The following is a 14,781-nucleotide window of genomic DNA, read 5'->3' as shown; positions in this document are numbered from 1 at the left end:
ACACAAGTGTTTGTGTGCCTGTGTGTTTGTACATGTGTGCATTTTTGTGTGTGTATGTATGTGCGTGCATTTATGTATATACAGGTATATGTGTATGCATGTATGCGTGTACATGTGTGTTTGTTTTTGGTGTGTGTAGGTGAGTGAATGAGCTTCATAAACAAACCTAGCAGATGTGATCAGCCATGGCACTATTTCACCTTGAAATGTTTGAACAATTTCACATGGAAGTCTGGGCCAGCTAGTCAGCCATAGGCGGTGGTAGGAGAACAGCCTCTTCCTTTTCTTCTGTCCTCCATATTCCCCAGATGACTATTTTCTGGGCTTGGATGTCCTAAGGGTGTCATCCTTGATACCTTGAAGCAAGAGTTATGAGTAGCAGTAGGGAACAATGCCAGTAAATGTGAAATAAAAATAAGTAGATAGCCAACTTGAAACATTATGATAAAGCCCTACTCATTCAGGGCCATACAGTGCCAGGCAGGGACCCTGGGCTTGGCCCTTGGGGCTGTGCAAAGGTATGGGGGGGGGTGAGTACGAGGGTCAGGTGTATGCTTTATAGTATGCCCTTGGGTGATGCATTGGAAATTCTGAGTTCCTCTTTGGAGGTCCGATGACACTGAAAGAAGTTGGTAATTGGTATTTGGGCACATTCTGCTGTCATGTAATGGGATGATTAGGTGAGGGTGATCAAGACAGCTCCAGATATCCAACTTGAGAAACGGAATGCTTCCCAAAACGAGGAAGACCTGGGAGTTGGGATGCAGGGCAGAAAGTGATTTCAGTAGGAAATGCAGAACTCACATTGGAGAGCTGGTTAAGGGAAGGTGTCAACCAGCAAGCCATGGGCTGAAGCCCAGCCCTGAGGCCGTACATCATTAGGAGGTCAAAGGGTGTGACTTCAATTATGGCAGTGAACTGGGGGGGGGGGGAGTGCTGAAATGAGGGAGGCTGAGAGGCCAGGATGTCACTCTTGGGTGCTACAAAAAGGGTTCCTGGGCTGAAGCTGAGGTCATTTGTGTATCCCTGCTCAGAGTCTGGAGAAGAGTGTACTGGTCATGTGGTCACAGAACTGGTGATGGTTCCTCGCTACCCCAATGTTGTAGACTTGAGACTTCTTGGTTTGCAGCTGCTAGGTACAGTGGAGGAAGGGCTACCACATGAACTTTGCAGAGGAATGAGTATATTTGGGAGTTGCAGAAGCAATGGGAAATAGAATTGTCCTTACAGATAACATGATAACCATTGTAGTTACTCTCATCACTAACTGGGAGACATAGCATAGCAAGCATCTGCATCAAGCAAATTGTGAATACTTAAGGTTATCCATCACAGATAGTCCAGGATCCCTATATAGAGGAAGGTCCAGAGATAGCTAGGCATGGAAGGATGCTTTGCGTCACTGTCTTCTCTTCTGGGATGAGACCTGTATGTCCAGGGGCTAAAAGGGAAAGGATTGGTTCCAGACCTGGGTTCCCTGGGCCTCTGCCAGCCACACTATGACCTCAGGGTTTTCCTGATTCTCTATAGATCCAGGCAGAGCAATAGTCTCTGTCCCAGGCTGTGCTTAGTCACCCTATGTGGCTGTGTCCATCACTTTGCAGAAGAGTCTGTGGTAAATGCTTGTACATGGCTTTTCTGGTTTGCTGTCTTAACATCTCTAGCTCCTGCCCATCCTCAATGAAGGCTCTGAAGAGGTGTGCAGGGTGCTGGATGAAGATCTTAAGAATGCTTTCCTTAGAAGGTAGCACTTCTATAAAAGAAGAGAAAGTTCTAGAATGAGAACAACAAGGAAGTGGGGGAGTGGTGGGCCTCAGAGTTACAGTTTGTAAATGGAGACAAGTAACTGTTGGTACCGCAGATCTCTGACAGCAACCCAGAGGCAGTTTCTGGAACAGACTGTATGCCCAGCTCTGGGAATATTCAGATGCCTGACCTCATGGTAGTGTCATTTTTCTGTGAGTAGGAAGTGGAGTCAGACAAGGAAAGAGACAGTATGGCATATATAGTAAACTAGATAGCAATGGAAGTATTTTTACCTTATAGTATTTATAAAAATCCTTGCTATTTCTAGTCCAAGGATGCAAGTTTTATTTCAAAGCAAGTTCCACATCCCCACCTATGACATCTCATGGGTTACTGTGGGAATTAGATAAGAGACATGTGGCCCAGCACTCTGTCTTCATCACAGACTTATCGGGTTTCCTTCCTTAAGCTCCTGTGGGGGAACTTCCCTAGGGCCTTCATTCTGTAGACAGGAGGCACTCCAGGTTGGAGGACAACACAGACCTCTGTGTGCTGCCGTGGAATTGGTTTGCCTTTAGCTATTTTCTTCTTGAGCACTGGTTCAAGTTTAGTCCTTGGTGTTTGTTTCCCAGCACCCTGGGATTTAGAGCGAGCAAGACGGTAGCAGTAGCCTATGGCAGCCTCTCTGTCCCAGGTGAGCCTCCATGTGTGGTCACAGCCCCCTGCAGGGGAAGCTAGATTCTTCTGACCACTCAGCTTGCCAAACCCAAGAACACATGTCAGCAGGAACACACACACCACCAGGAGAACTTGGCCCGGGCCTTGGAAGTTGAATTTGAAGAGGCCTCTAAACCGGCGATGCACTCCAGCCCAGGCAGGGCTGCAGGCAGCCCTGGGAGCTCTCACATTTCCCACTTGTAGCCTGGCCGGGGACATGCAGACTTGGGTGGCTTTCCTGCTTCCTCATCTCTGATCTTGGCCCACCCACACATGCAAGTGAACACAGGGGATGCTTAGGCATGAGTGAGGGCAGAGTTAAAATAATTCCCTATTCATGTTTCAGAGCCGTAGGCATGTTCCATTTTTATGTGGTCATTTATTTCATAGAGAGCTAACAGTAGGTCATTCCCAGTTTGTTCATCCAGTACACCAAGCCTCTCCACTTCATGTGATCGTTAACCTCGATCCGTGACCTATAGAAAGGTGTTTGAGGGTGATGCTTGCCTCTTTGTATCACACCTCTTCTAAAAATAGAAGTGGGTGACCAGGGGTCCTATTTACCATGTATCTAACACAATAGCTTTGAAAGGTCTGTCCTTTGTTTAAAAAAAAAAAAAAAAATAGTGACCAGACCTTCCTGAGACTGTGGTTCATGTTGGGACAATGCAATCTCCCATTAGATGTATCCTAACAAGCACAGAAGTGCCAGGTCCTGTTGTATGTGCAAACACAGTTTAGCCCCTGCACAGGCTGGCCATTGTAACGGACTGCACTGAGAATGTGGATAGATGGGCAATGGCTGGGCGGTGAGCCAGGAAAGGACATAGTGTCTGAAGCACATAGTATATGCAATGTAACAGGGGAATCCAGAAAGCCTTTGGACAGTCAGTGTAGCAGTCTACAGAGGAAGGGCAGTGACTACAGCCTAGCCTAAGAGATGAGCACTGAAAGACAGACTTTGAGGACACCTTTAAGCTAGATTGATCAGGACTTGAGTGTAGAGTGTGAATCTTCCTATTTAGGGACCAAACAGGATAGGAGTCAGGGGAGTAGAAACATTGACTTTGAGATGTCAAGAGGGCATTACTGTCTGGAAATATCCCAGAATGACTTGACAATGAGTCCTCCAGTCTCAGTAGAGGCCAGGATAGTGATAGAGGTTTGCAACAGATAGAAGAAACACACAAACGGCGTATAGCAGTTTCTTTGCTTTTGAGGGCCAGGGGAAGAGGAGAGTCGGTCAAGAGTCTGTGAGAGTGAAGCAAGAGAATGAAGGTGGTAGAGGCTGCAATAAAGACACCATTTCTAGAAACAGGCATCTACAGTGTCCAGCTGCAGAGAGGGAAAAAGTGGGTAATTAGAGTTGGGTCTAACAGCGAGGAGGGTCCTCATATAGCCTAGAGGCAAGAGTGGGAAAGAAGGCAGAAATGACAGAACTAGACCTTACTGAGACCAAGTGTTTGTAGGACATGAGGTCACATTATCAGAGAAGGGACAAGGAGATGAAGAAGATGGCCTTTAACCCAGTCATCTGAAAGTTGGGCTTTAGCAGACTGGAGAAAGCAAGTGTTGAACTCAAAGATTTTCAAATGGTATCTATTGTCAAGTTTGTGTGAAGCTGCAAGAGATACCCTGGTGTTGTGGGGCACTTGCAGATAAAAGAGAATGCATTTATGTAATCAACCTTTACTTTCTAAGATGACTAAGAACTTTGTTTGTTTATTTAAATTAGAATGAGTGATTGTGGTGTCATGTTTGGGGCTCTTGACTATGCTAGTTAGCCTGTTGACTTTAGAGCCCAGTATTGCTCTTATAGTATTCTGTACCCAGTTTATGATTTGAGGTGTGTTTTTCTGCCTTGCATTTTTATTTTAAAAGCCTATTTTTCTTTTGATTCTTAAAACACACTGGGATTATTTCTCTCCCTTCTTCCTCGATTGCAGTGTATCCACCGAGATTTGGCAGCCAGAAACGTGTTGGTAACAGAAAACAATGTGATGAAGATAGCAGACTTTGGCTTGGCCAGGGATATCAACAACATAGACTATTACAAAAAGACCACAAATGTGAGTGTGTGATGTAACACTGGGGAGCAGGGTAGGGAAGGTTACAGAATGACCCAAGTTTATCAGTGGGAGAACTATGGGGGCTTTTCTCCACACTGCATTCTGTTGTTTTGCTTAACTCTCCATCAGCCAATTTAAGCTACATCTGAGATAGGTTTGGTATGTATGGAGCACTCTTTTATACAGGATAACAATCAATAACCTCCAAATGTTTGTATGGCTCTCTTGGGAACCTTCATAATAGGGTTGGCAAGATGGCTCAGCTCTCAAAGCAAAGACTAGAGCTTGGAAGTTTGCTGGGTTCTATTTTGTCCAGAGGCTGACTAGGATATAGCTATGTGCTAGGAAGACAGATGATAATGAGAATACAAAGAAATGCATCTTAGTCATTATGTGTGGGGTTTGGGGCTTATTTCTGCCCTTAGTAGTAAACTGATAAAACCCATTAGAAAGTTCTCTCTCCACTCAGGGGTTTAGATGAATACCTTGGAGTGGCATGTGAGGGAGCATGGGATACCTACTACTGGGTGCTAGATGGGTGCTCAGGCTTGGAGCCCAAATTCAAGACACACTACACTAGGAAAATGAGGAAGAGACAGGAGCCTAAACCTACTTTTCAGACCCAGTTCTTGGAACCAGCCAGGAAGTCCTGACTTGATCTGGGACCTTGGTTTGTTTGTCTGTTTGTAGTAACCTCCTCTATATTCCAGCAAATATACAGACTTTCTCCTAAGCTCAGCATATCCTTCCACACATATAGGAAGCCCCTACAGGACCTGACCAACTGATGTAGTTCTTAAGTCCTTTATTTTAAATTTTGACAGCATTAGGAAGCTAGGTGTGGGAGCTCAAAAGCTGAGGCAGAGGACTGCCAAGAGTTTGAGCCTACCATGGGTAAATTGTAAGTTGTAGGCTTGTCTGGGCTACAAAAATGAGAGTTTTCTTACATAGGGTATGGCCATGTTGGGCCTTCTGCACTACTCTTGTAAAACCCAGGGGTTTCTATATTTTCTTACAGGGGCGACTTCCAGTCAAGTGGATGGCTCCCGAAGCCCTCTTTGATAGAGTTTACACTCATCAGAGTGATGTGTAAGTAACCTCTGTCCTTGGTTCTTATATGGGTGGAGTTGCAGAAATACTTAGCTTCCACATGTTCATAGCACGCATAGGAGTCAGGGATCTCAGATGGCATGAGCTCTTGGTAGATTGGTACCCAGGGCTTAGTTACTGATCTGCCTGCCTTTGGGAGGTGGGGGGCACCATCCTCCTCCTGCCACAGTGGAAGCACTGTGCCCCATTACGGATGGATGGCAGATGCTCACACCACACTCTGTCTCATTTGTCAAGTGGGTGGCACGCTCTTCACTCTTAGCTGGGCATTCAGAAGAGTCACAAGTTCAAGACCAACCTAGACTACATGTAGCAACTCCAAGGCTAGCCAGGGATATGTAGTGTGAACCGATCTTTATAAAAATGGGAGGAGAGAAGACCCTGAAGCCTTTCCTGGTTAGGGGACTGTGATTCTTCTCTGGCCCAGGCTTGTCCTTAGTGCTGGATGAGGCATGGTCAGTTTGTATTATCACCACATCTGCTCAGTGTGCTTATTATAAGTTTTTAAGTCTTGTCTTAGCCTCTGATAACATTCTAAAAATACAGTAGAAATTACATAATATTTCTCTGATGACTCATTTAAACTACTGTTAGAGCCAGGCTCCAACTGATATTGTAGATTGGGAAATTTAGCTGAAAGATGTTACTGGGAGGAAAGGGGTAAAAGATGCCCCCCACTGCCTTTTTAAAAGTTTTTATGGCTTTGTAATTACTCCTTAGGACAAAGGTTTTGCTTGGTCCCATCAGCCTTCCCAAAGGGAAGGAGTAGTAGTTTTTATTGGTAGATGAATATACTGAGGCTCTGAACTAGTGTCTCCCCCTCCAATACTGTGGCCCCTGCTCATGCTTGGTAGAAAAGCAGGGACAGTTTCAGTGTTGAAACTGACCTTCTAGAGTCAGGATGCATGAGTTTCCACAGCTGCAGGACACAAGCAACCTGCTATTCTCTGCTTGCTTGTCTCCCAGCCTTGAGTCCTCCAAAGTAGGTTGGGGAGATCCAAATGTGGTTATCTGAGAATAAACAGCGCCCTGTGAGGTCTTCTCACTTTCTGTTGGCTGAGCCTCTTCTGGGGGCATGGAATTCTTCCTCGCTAAGCCCAGCCCTGTGCTGACTCCCTTGGCGTCACTCTTAAGTCACAGAATCTTTGCCCTACAGGGCTCCACCAGCCATCTGGGATAGGCTTCCTCTGACAGAGTCAGCTTTTTGGCCTTATGCTGTCCTCTGTAGATCCACGTTCTTGTGTCAGCCACAAAGGGAGATGGGTGATTTAGACAGAAGAAGCCTGAAGTCGAGGAGTCTAGACCTCCCACATTAGTTAGCACCACATAAAAGACAAAGAACCTTAAGAGACAGTGGTGTGGCTCTTTGTCAATTAATGGAAAATTCCATCAGACCATTCACATGCTGTCCTCATTTAGGGAGGCTCCTGGGGGGTCAGGAAAGGGCATGTAGGATGGATTGCTGGAGGGCTCATTTATCTATGGATGTTAGAAGCGAGTGGGTGTTTATTTTTTTAACTGACATGTTTAGGTTTCTGCGATCCGGGCACATTACTAATGCTGTGTTTTTTACTTTGCAGCTGGTCTTTTGGGGTGTTAATGTGGGAGATCTTCACTTTAGGGGGCTCGCCCTACCCAGGGATTCCTGTGGAGGAACTTTTTAAGCTGCTCAAGGAGGGACACAGGATGGACAAGCCTGCCAACTGCACCAATGAGCTGTAAGGACTATGGCCACCCCTGCTGACAAAGTAGTAGGCTCACATCTATCCTGTTTCTCCAGACATGTCCTGGGTTCCTCAGGGCCCCATTTTCTAAACACATTCTAGCAAGAAGAGTCGTGAGTCACTGAGGCTGCCTAGGCTCAACCCCAGCACTGAGATAGACAACTATGGCTTGTCCAAAAGAAAGAACAATCTTCCAAAGTGTATGGAGTGGACCTTAAATCTGGATGTCCATGGGAAGGAGTGTGCTGTGCCACGCAGTGACATGAACACTTGTAGGTCAGATATCAAGCAAGAATGCCACAGGGCTGCCCCTATAGAATGTACAAGGTTTTCACAGCACCAGCAATGCCAAGTAGGAAAAGCACTCTTTCCAAGGCACCTTTAGTCACTGATAATTGTCATGACAACTCAGCATGGTGGCTGGAGCAGGGAGGTTCTAATACGGTTGAGGCCAGCCTTGGCTGCAGAAGACCCTTTCTAAATAAAATAAAATGAAAATACATTATTTTTTAAAAAGTGATGGGGACAAGGAGTTAGTCATTTGGTAAAGTGCTTGCCACACAAGATTGAGGACCAGAGTTCATTGCCAACACCCACATAAAAATCTGGGTACCGTGGTTTATGCACTTGTAATCCCAAAGACTGCAGAGGTGGAGGGAGACAGGAACATCCTAGGGACTTGCTAGCCAACCAGTCTAGCCTCAAGCCACAAACCTCCAGGGCTCAGTGAGAGATCCTATCTCAAATAATAAAAGTGGATGGTTTCTGAGGAACAATATTCAGGTTGTCCTATGACCTCCAAATGTGTGCACATGCACACAGACAAATAGAGAAGGAAAGAAATGGACTAGTGTGTTTGGATACCCATATTTTAAAGCAGAGAACCCAAAGTTTATCCTGGTACCATATTTAGGGTACCATTTCTGCTTATGAAAGTATGAGCTGGTTTCTAGAAACTTTCCTTGCACTGTAAGTAAAATTGTGCTGTGTTAATGACTCGTGCCTTGTGCAGTGAGGTTCTGCCCCTCCTCTGGGGCAAACTAAGAAAGCGATTGTTCCAGAGACTGCCATCTATTATGTGCTCCTTCATGGGGATTTCAGAATAGTAATCCCAACCAGCACTTTGTGGTGTACAGTGGAGGGCTGATGAATGGCCACTTTTTATAGAGTATTATATAAAGGCATTTATTGTGTGCCTGTGTTCCTGTTGCTCTTTCTAACATAAGAGGGTCTGTCGAAACTCATAATCAAGATAAGGTGGGAAGCTTGGACTATCCAAGAGTTAATCAGGAAGTTCGCTCAAAGCTCTGTGGTGGCAGATTAGTTTGTATAAACCTTCAAGTTGTGGTTTCTGAATATATATATATATATTTAAACTGAGGAACTTTTGTCAATAGACTTAAACACCCCCCCCCAAAAAAAAAACAACAACAACAACAAAAAAAACCTGGTGTAGTTCAGGCAGGACAGGAAAGTGCCACAACGTCATGGTAGGTCACACTGTCACAGAGGTCCCTATTTGGAATGCAGAGTCGCCCTCCTAAAGCACTCTGGGTTGTAGAAAAGTTTCTGTAATGTTACTGCTTGTGTAGGTAGTTATATTTTGTTATTTAGGTGATGTCTCCATGCCACCTGTTAAAACCATCCACATCTGTGTATCCAGTTGTTTAATGACATCAGCTCACCAGAGAAACCCTTCTTCCTAGGTATATGATGATGAGGGATTGTTGGCATGCTGTGCCCTCACAGAGACCCACATTCAAGCAGTTGGTAGAAGACTTGGATCGGATTCTAACTCTCACAACCAATGAGGTAAAAGCTTCCTTCCAGAAGCCTGGTCTTGCCTCAGGAGATGCCTGTTTGTTAAATGCAAACTCCCCTGTCGGAGTTGGTGGTGGCTTTATTGTTTTTGTGCAGGGATCATGTGGAGTTAAGCTGTATGTTCCTTTTCATTTGGGTGTTTTTTTTTTGTTTGTTTGTTTGTTTCTTTGTTTGTTTTGTTTTGTTTTGTTTTGTTTCTTTGGGTTTTTCCCCTCAGAACTGAATTTTGGGAATTCTGACTCATGAGGCTGGAGGCTGAGACCCTCCTGAGTTGCCCTCATGGCAACAGTTGGTGCTGTGTCCCAGTGTGTGTGTGTGTGTGTGTGTGTGTGTAGAAAGGAAGAGGTGGGACTGTTTTGTGGTAGTATTTTGGTGTGCGTGGGAAGGCACTAGCATGTAACACGAGCCCAGGATTCTGTGTCCTGGTAGTTAGTGTGAATGCTGCCGGTGCTCAGGGGCTGACCAGCTAATGAAAGGCAACGAGATTCTATTGTCTCCATGTGGTCCTGCCCTGTGTGAGCCTGTCTAGAAAGGCACGTGGCTTGGACCTCTTTGGGTGACATGTGTGTTACACATATCATGTATGAGTTACATTACATAATTCTGTTATGAGTGATTTACAGGATTTTTAAGTTGACAGTTGGTGCCTGTAGTTAAGGTATTTATCCTAGGGATGGAGTTGTGTGTGTGTGGGGTATAGCTAGTTGTCAATAGAGTGATCCACACACAAGCATGGCACTTACACCCAGAACCTGGCGTGATGCTGTTCTCTTGTGATCCCAGCACTGGGGAGGCAGAATGGTCAGCTAATCTAACCTCATGGGCAAACTTCAAGTTCCAAGGAGAGATCCTGTCCCATCAAAAAAGGCCTTCACATGCATGTACACCCACGCATATGCCAATACACACAGAATTTTTCAGTTTTTGTATTTGTAATTTATGCCAACCAATGATGCTGTTTTTGTCTAAATATAGACATGATTCTGGCTTTAACATAAACCGAATGACCTTTAATGTTTTAGAAAGAATATTCTATGCACAAAAAAATCTGATCAAGGAAACCACCTGCCAGAAATTATAATTGAATTTTAAGATATTCCCTGAATGTGCCAAGTAATATTCCCTCATGAAAAAAAAAAGGTTGATTTTTTAATTGTTTTCACAACAATTAAAAAAAAGTTTTAAAATCTCCTAAATACTTAAAAGGAAAGAATACAGTTAGTTTCTAATTTAAAAAAAAATAGAATGATAAAAAGAAAAACAGTTGAATATAGAGATATAAAGACTCAATGCGGCAATTTTATCCTGTGCTCTTGGCTATGGCTTGTGCTGGACAAAGGGGAAGCTTGCATGTAAATGAACACAGCTGACCTTCGGAAGTTGAAAGGAAAGGAGTAGTTGGGGGGGGGGGGAGCCAACTTTCTTCTCCTGCCAAAATTGTTGTTTCTAGCCTCAGTTCCTTTAACCTTAGGCTTGGAATCCAGTGATATCCACCACCACCACCCCCGCCTTCCCCATCAGATCTGAAAGTTACAGCTTCATTTAGAACTGGGAAGGGCACTGAGGTTTTCATTTAATGATCCCGGACCCTGACTCAGTGTTACACATTGATATGTTTATGTTTAAAGAGGGACCCATTTCTACTGAACTTCATATGTGTATGTATCCTAAAATAAGAGAGCAGAATGCCATATTGTCTAACGGATATAAAAATCGAAGTTTCTTCCCTTCTTAAAATCATTACCACATGCTCAAGAAAAATGGTTCCGTTTAGGACAAAATTTCATTTTTATCATTGTAAGCAAAAAGTCCTCTTTTGATGTGGTGGGCGTGTTTGTTTCTGGCGGTGCGGTTAATGCTGATGCTGTTGGAGCCGACACATCCCCCTTCTTGGATGGCGACCCTTTCTCTTGCCAACCCTGGTGATGAATTATAGTGGTTTTTGTCTTTTAAACTGTATGGTCGCCAACATTCCATGGACTCTCTGCTGATAACACTGGGGCTGTTTATGCTGTAGTCTGTGCTTTTTGCCCCCCTCAGCAAAACCACATGTCACAGAGGAGTTGCTGGCTTCTGGGTATGTAAGCAAAGCCACCCTATTGTGCCAGTGCCATTAGGCAGTGAGAAAAGAAAGGCCCCTGTTTAGAAATCTTTTCAGGGGCTGGGAATGTAACTCAGTTGATACAAGTGCTTGCTTAGTGTGCACACAGCCCTGGGTTCCATCCCCCAGCACTATGTAAACCTAGCATGATTGTGTACACCTAAGATCCCAGCACTGGGGGAGGCAGATGCCGGAGGATTAGATGATGAAGGGCATCTTTAGCCACATAACAGGCTGGCCAGCCTGGAATACTTGAGACTCTGTCTCAAAACAGAGAGGAAGGAAGGAAGGAAGGAAGGAAGGAAGGAAGGAAGGAAGGAAGGAAGGAAGGAAGGACACACACACATACAGATAGACAGATACAGAGACACACTGAGAGACAGACAGAGACATATTGAGAAACAGACACAGAAATATTTTCCTAGTTTCCAACCAGGCTTGTCCAGTACTCTCTGTAAGGGCCAGAGAGTAAACATTTTCAGCTTTGAGGCCATATGGTCTCCGTCGAAACTCTGCTGTCCTAGCATGAAAACAACCCCAACTCTATGTTAATAAATGAATGCCTGCCTTCCGCTACAACTTTATGGACTCTGAAACTGGGAACTGTACATTATTTCATGTGATTTTATATCATTTCATGTCATTGGGTGCCATAAGATATGACTTTGATTTAATTTTTCTACTACCTATGAACAAACATGGGCCAATCAGAAACATACAAGAGCTCACACCCTGCCCAGGGTAGTTCTGAGTGGTCTAGAGGCAGCAGTGAGGGATGCTTGGGGAGCAGAGAAACTTCACAAACTCAGTTTTTTCAAGCCTGAAATCTTCCATTCCTAGACTTTCATTTAGCAGCCCATTATGGATTTAACATTCACGAGGGCATCCAAGCCTTCCCCCAACCTGTTTATGTTGTTAACTCTGAGAGCTTCTGAGAGTAATGAATTACATCTGTTAAATTATGCAATGAGTGGAGACGCCTTTCCCTTAAAAATGGTCCTAGAAACGACAACTGTAGAACATAATTCAGAAAATACATATTCATGGCTTGGCTATTTAAAGGAGTCCTGTTGTGTTTCTACTTCATTGGGCCTTAAGCTCCAAGCAGGAGCTATCATGACGAGGGTCACCTAGGTCCTGTGGGCAGGGCTGACTGCCCAGCACCAACAAGAAGTTCACTGTGTTTTTATCATCTATCACTTACTGATGGTTTACTGATGCCATGTTATAAGAGAAGAGTTCTGGGCAGCCTGGAAGGAATGGAGCTGAGGTCTCCGGGAAGTCTTTGTGCAGTGGGCTGGGATGAGGTGGGCCTCTCAAATCCTTCCTGAGGGAGGGAGAGGGAGGAGTTCCTTGTCCTTTCTCAAGTCTGATGGAAATGACTCAGAGGCTTCTGTTTGAAATGAGATTCTTCTCTTCCCTTCTTGCAGGAATACTTGGACCTCACTCAGCCTCTCGAACCGTATTCACCTTGTTATCCTGATGCAAGATGAAATAAAACGTCTCTCTTCCCTTCTTACAGGAATACTTGGACCTCACTCAGCCTCTCGAACAGTATTCTCCTAGTTACCCCGACACAAGGAGCTCTTGTTCTTCAGGGGACGATTCTGTGTTCTCTCCAGACCCCATGCCTTATGAACCCTGCCTGCCTCAGTATCCACACGTAAATGGCAGTGTTAAAACATGAGCGAACATGTCTTCCTGTCCCACGTGGGACAGGAACCAGGAACCTACTTACACTGAGCAGAGAGGCTGTGCCTCCAGAGTGTGTGTCAACTTGTACATATGGACCAGAGGAGTAAATAATGGGAAGCGTTATTTGGCACATGTGTAAAGATTTATACAGTTGGAAGCATGTCACCTTCCCAGAACAGGGAGAATGTTTCCTGATAAGTGGACAGCCGCAAGCCATCACACTACCCTCTCTGACCCACTATGTGTACTGGATTGTGCCCCAGTCGGACTCAAGGCAGACACGTGTTCTGCCTTCCTTGTTAATTTTGTAATAATTGGAGAAAATATATGTCAGCACATACTTACAGAGCACAAATGCAGTATATAGGTGCTGGATGTATGTAAATATATTCAAATTATGTATAAATATATATTATATATTTACAAGGAATTATTTTTTGTATTGATTTTAAATGGATGTCCTGATGCACCTAGAAAATTGGTCTTTCTTTTTTTTTTTTTTAAATAGATATTTGCTAAATACTGTTCTTAGAATTTCTTAATTTTCACCGAGCAGAGGTGGGAAAAATACTTTTGCTTTCAGGGAAAATGGTGTCACATTAATTTATTAACCAATTGGTAATATACGAAATGATTAATCATTTATAGTGGTTTTTGTTTTGTTTTTTTTTGGGTTTTTTTTTTTTTTTTTTTTTTTGTAATTTAAGTGGCATTTCTATGCAGGCAGCACAGAGGACTAGTTAATCCATGCTTGGACTTAACTGGTTATTGGATCCTTTGAGAAGAGAAATATTTACGATAGATGACTAATTTGGGGGGAAATGATGTGTTTGATTTGTCTGTGTTTCAATGCTGCTGTCCGATAACTATGTTTAGACACCTCAATGCCCACTTACAAGGAACCTGTTAAACTCTGTCACCCCAGTGTAACGTTAAACCATGCTTCCCAAATCAAATGGTACCAGCACCCTCATCCCAAGATGCCTTAATCCACTGTCTGGGGACAGACTTCCATTGGAATGATAGCAGAGTGGGTTCTGTCTGGCAGCTGGCCTTCTGCCTGAGTTACAATCCATCGTATTAGCCTCACTTCTCCGTGAGTTTCAACAACAACTTCAGGATCTTCAGCATCAAAACACCCTTCGGGTACTCTGTTCCTTCAGAATATCAAAAGCCCAGTGTTACTCTGATGAGAGTTTGGGAGCTTCTTCTGTCTTCTTAAGGGTTTGCTACTGGCTTCCGCCTTCGTCTGACAAGACCTCACCCAAAAATCTGGCCTAATAGCTACATCCGACAAGATAACAGTTCTTGTTAATTTCCGTAGTCAAGTATTGTGTTTTACTTTGGATACACCCCACTCACTTTGCTACAGTCGTGCGACCTGAATGCAGATTACACTGATTTTATGTGTTTTGAAATTGGAGAAAGTATTTAATAAAACCTGTTAATTTTTATACTGACAATAAAAATGTTTCTACAGATATTAATGTTAACAAGACAAAATAAATGTCACGCAGCTTATTTTTTTAATATTTGTGTCTTACCCAATGGTTTCCTGTGCTTGGAGTTGTTGATGGAGTGTTTGGTGGTGTGTATGTACAAAAGGCAAATCTGGAAGGCCTCGTACTGAGGTGACTTACCAGGGTTGCCTGGGAACAGCAATGCCTGGGATAGATGGGTTGATCAGGGGGAAATCAGAAGTTGGTTCAACTCTGTCTAGGTTTCTTACTGACACTCAACAGAGAGAAACATTGTTCCTTCCTGGGTCCTTTATACTTCCCAGAAAAGTGACATGGGA

At 44.0% G+C, this 14,781-nt stretch overlaps 1 protein-coding gene across 7 annotated transcripts in view; it reads left to right on the top strand.

The window, feature by feature from the left end:
• Fgfr2 (fibroblast growth factor receptor 2) overlaps positions 1 to 14,513 on the top strand; it is a 98,613-nt gene extending 84,100 nt beyond the window's left edge. For 6 of the 7 annotated variants that reach the window (XM_051193147.1, XM_051193146.1, XM_051193145.1 and 3 more), the window contains 5 exons: positions 4,410 to 4,532; positions 5,551 to 5,621; positions 7,223 to 7,360; positions 9,073 to 9,178; positions 12,811 to 14,513. In XM_051193147.1, coding sequence (XP_051049104.1) covers positions 4,410 to 4,532; positions 5,551 to 5,621; positions 7,223 to 7,360; positions 9,073 to 9,178; positions 12,811 to 12,975 — 603 coding nt within the window. In that variant the 3' untranslated portion in view covers positions 12,976 to 14,513. Of the gene's footprint in view, positions 1 to 4,409; positions 4,533 to 5,550; positions 5,622 to 7,222; positions 7,361 to 9,072; positions 9,179 to 12,718 lie in introns of all 7 variants that reach the window. The other variant, XM_051193143.1, reaches the window with a different exon arrangement.
• Positions 14,514 to 14,781: the final 268 nt, after the last annotated feature.

The sequence above is a fragment of the Phodopus roborovskii genome, unplaced genomic scaffold (assembly GCF_943737965.1).
Source record: "Phodopus roborovskii unplaced genomic scaffold, PHOROB, whole genome shotgun sequence".
NCBI classification, from domain to species: Eukaryota; Metazoa; Chordata; class Mammalia; order Rodentia; family Cricetidae; genus Phodopus; species Phodopus roborovskii.
This window is presented reverse-complemented; position numbering and strand designations above follow the sequence as displayed.